The sequence below is a fragment of the Hipposideros armiger genome, unplaced genomic scaffold (assembly GCF_001890085.2).
Source record: "Hipposideros armiger isolate ML-2016 unplaced genomic scaffold, ASM189008v1 scaffold_89, whole genome shotgun sequence".
Classification (NCBI taxonomy): domain Eukaryota; kingdom Metazoa; phylum Chordata; class Mammalia; order Chiroptera; family Hipposideridae; genus Hipposideros; species Hipposideros armiger.
Window position 1 is genome coordinate 155,376 of NW_017731439.1, and position 2,277 is coordinate 157,652.

General features: G+C 45.9%; 1 protein-coding gene across 1 annotated transcript in view; it reads left to right on the top strand.

Moving 5' to 3' along the window:
- ATRN (attractin) overlaps positions 1–2,277 on the top strand; it is a 157,644-nt gene that overhangs the window by 128,767 nt on the left and 26,600 nt on the right. Inside the window, exon 18 of the mRNA XM_019644591.1 lies at positions 860–938. Coding sequence (XP_019500136.1) covers positions 860–938 — 79 coding nt within the window. The remainder of the gene's footprint in view (positions 1–859; positions 939–2,277) is intronic.

Sequence of the window (2,277 nt, forward strand, 5' to 3'; positions counted from 1 at the left end):
CAAATGCAGAGCTTGGCAAGAGGGTACCTGACTCTAGGAGCCAACAGCCTCATGTCTGTGCAACACTCTGGAATAATAACTCTGTAGCAAGCCCCTGTTAAAAGTGAACAAGTGAAAAGGCCAGTTTTAAAATAAGCAGTTATCTAAGAGGCATATTTTGTTAGGCTCATTAATCCTTTTAACCAGAAGTCGGTTATTCTCTGCTGTCATAGTAGCTTTACAAACTATTCAGTGCCTGGTTTATAACTGAGAGGAAGTTGAAATCATTTGCAGTTACATGACCACTGGGAGTTATTCTCTTCTAATACTTTTAAGAAAATTGTTGGCTTGAGTTTGGCAGTTTTACTTTATTAATAAAACATGTATGGATTTACTTGGTAAAAATATAATTGAATATATATTATTACACATAAATTTATTCTACATTTACCTCTTCCTTATAAAAAGTCAATTGTTACTTTAATAACTAATGTCTCTCATTTTATTAGACTTTACCAATGAATGTTTGCTAATTTTGATTAAATAGCATGCTTGTTATTTGTCATAATTATCTTAGAATTATTTTTCTTATTTGGGATAAGCCATGATGGGCCATTCCGATAAAGGTCCCGTGGGAGGTCAGAGCTCTCTCCGAGGACCTTGAGTACCTTGTGGGGACAATACAGTCTAAAGGTTGGGTCTGGAAGCTCAGCTTATCAAAGTCTTCCCCCACTTTGCTTCCGGTTTTTGGTGACTCATCAGAGAGGAGCTTGGCGGTGGTATCTGGGGGGGGGTTTTCCCTGTTTGGCCTGAGATGTGGATGACAGTGGTGCTGATTCTGGGGGCTGGGATAATAACTTGGTACTTTCCTTTCTCACAGTTGTTTCCTCTCTTTGCTCCTGGTGGCTGCTGTGGTTTGGAAGATCAAACAAAGTTGCTGGGCCTCCAGGCGTAGAGAGGTAAGCCTCAGTGGACAGAAATTAGCAATCTCTGTAAGAGCTTTTTTCTTTCTACATATTTCTCTTAAGTCCGTGTTAGCTATTTAATGATAATTGATGGAGAGATCCCCAGTGACAATAATACCACCCNCCCTGGTCACCTGAGCTAGGTGTTCCAGGTGTGTCCCTTGTGTGAGTTGTATATGTCCCCCTGTTGTAGTTAAGCCTTGGTTGTTGATGGCACATGAGTGAGAGGGATTGACCCTCAGGCTGATTGGTTGTCAGGCCGTGACTACAGTGAAGGAGCTGTGGTACAGTGGCTGACCTTAGAGAGCAGGGCTCACTTTAGTGAGACTCTGGCACCTGCTGAGTCTGCCCTTGGGTGTATCATTTGTGGAGGTGGTTGGGTCATGCTTTGGTGTGGTCTGAAGCTGACCACCGGGTGTGTTGGTTCTGGGGCCTCTTGGGACAGGCTCTGTTGCAGGCCATGGCCAGCTGCTGTCTGTGCTCTGCCCAAAGCCACTTGGTATGAGCTACAAAGGGATATGCAGATGGTTGCCACCTGTGCTGGGCTTGGAGGTGCCTGGGAGAGGCTAAGCCGTGAACTGAGGCCAGTTACCTCTAGTGCTGGGCTTGAGGCTGCTTAGTAAGAGGTACAGGGCATGCCAAGGCCAGATAGAGCTTGTTTGGGGTTTGTGAACCTTTGAGAGATTTTAGGAAAGTCCGAAGCATAAGCCAAGACAGACTGTTTGTATGGAAAAGCCACTAGAAGCGGCTTAGGTGTGTCCATAAGTCGAGCAGGGTGGGGTCTCAGGGAATCACCAGGGCAGGGAGAGCAGTGTTAGCCACTTTGATGGAGACCCACGTATGGCAGCTGCCTGTGTCTGCTCACTGGGAGTGGGGAGGGCTCAACAAAGAAACAGTGGATTCTGCCAGCACTTCTGTTTGGGAGAAAGCTGTCCCAGTGCTTGGAGCTCAGAGCAAGGCAGTCTGTCAGTGAGTAAGTCCATGCGCAGGCCTTCTAAGAGCAATGCCTGAGACTCCAGCAGCCCACTGCCTCACTCAGCCACAATCTCCACTGATTTTCACAGCCAGAATTTGTGGGGACTTCTCTTCCAGGCATTGGGACTCTGGGCTGAGACCCCTCACTCCTCCAAAGACAAGATATTCCTCCCTATTTTTAAACACCACATGTGGTTGTGGGACCAGCCCTTTCTGTGTCTCCACTCTTCTATCAGTCTCGACATGGCATCTTCTGTATGTCCTTCGTTGTAGGACTTCTGTTCAGCTAGACTTCAGGCGATTCTCAATGATGGTTGTTCTCTAGTTGTAATTTTTTGTTTGTTTGTTTGTTTTTTAA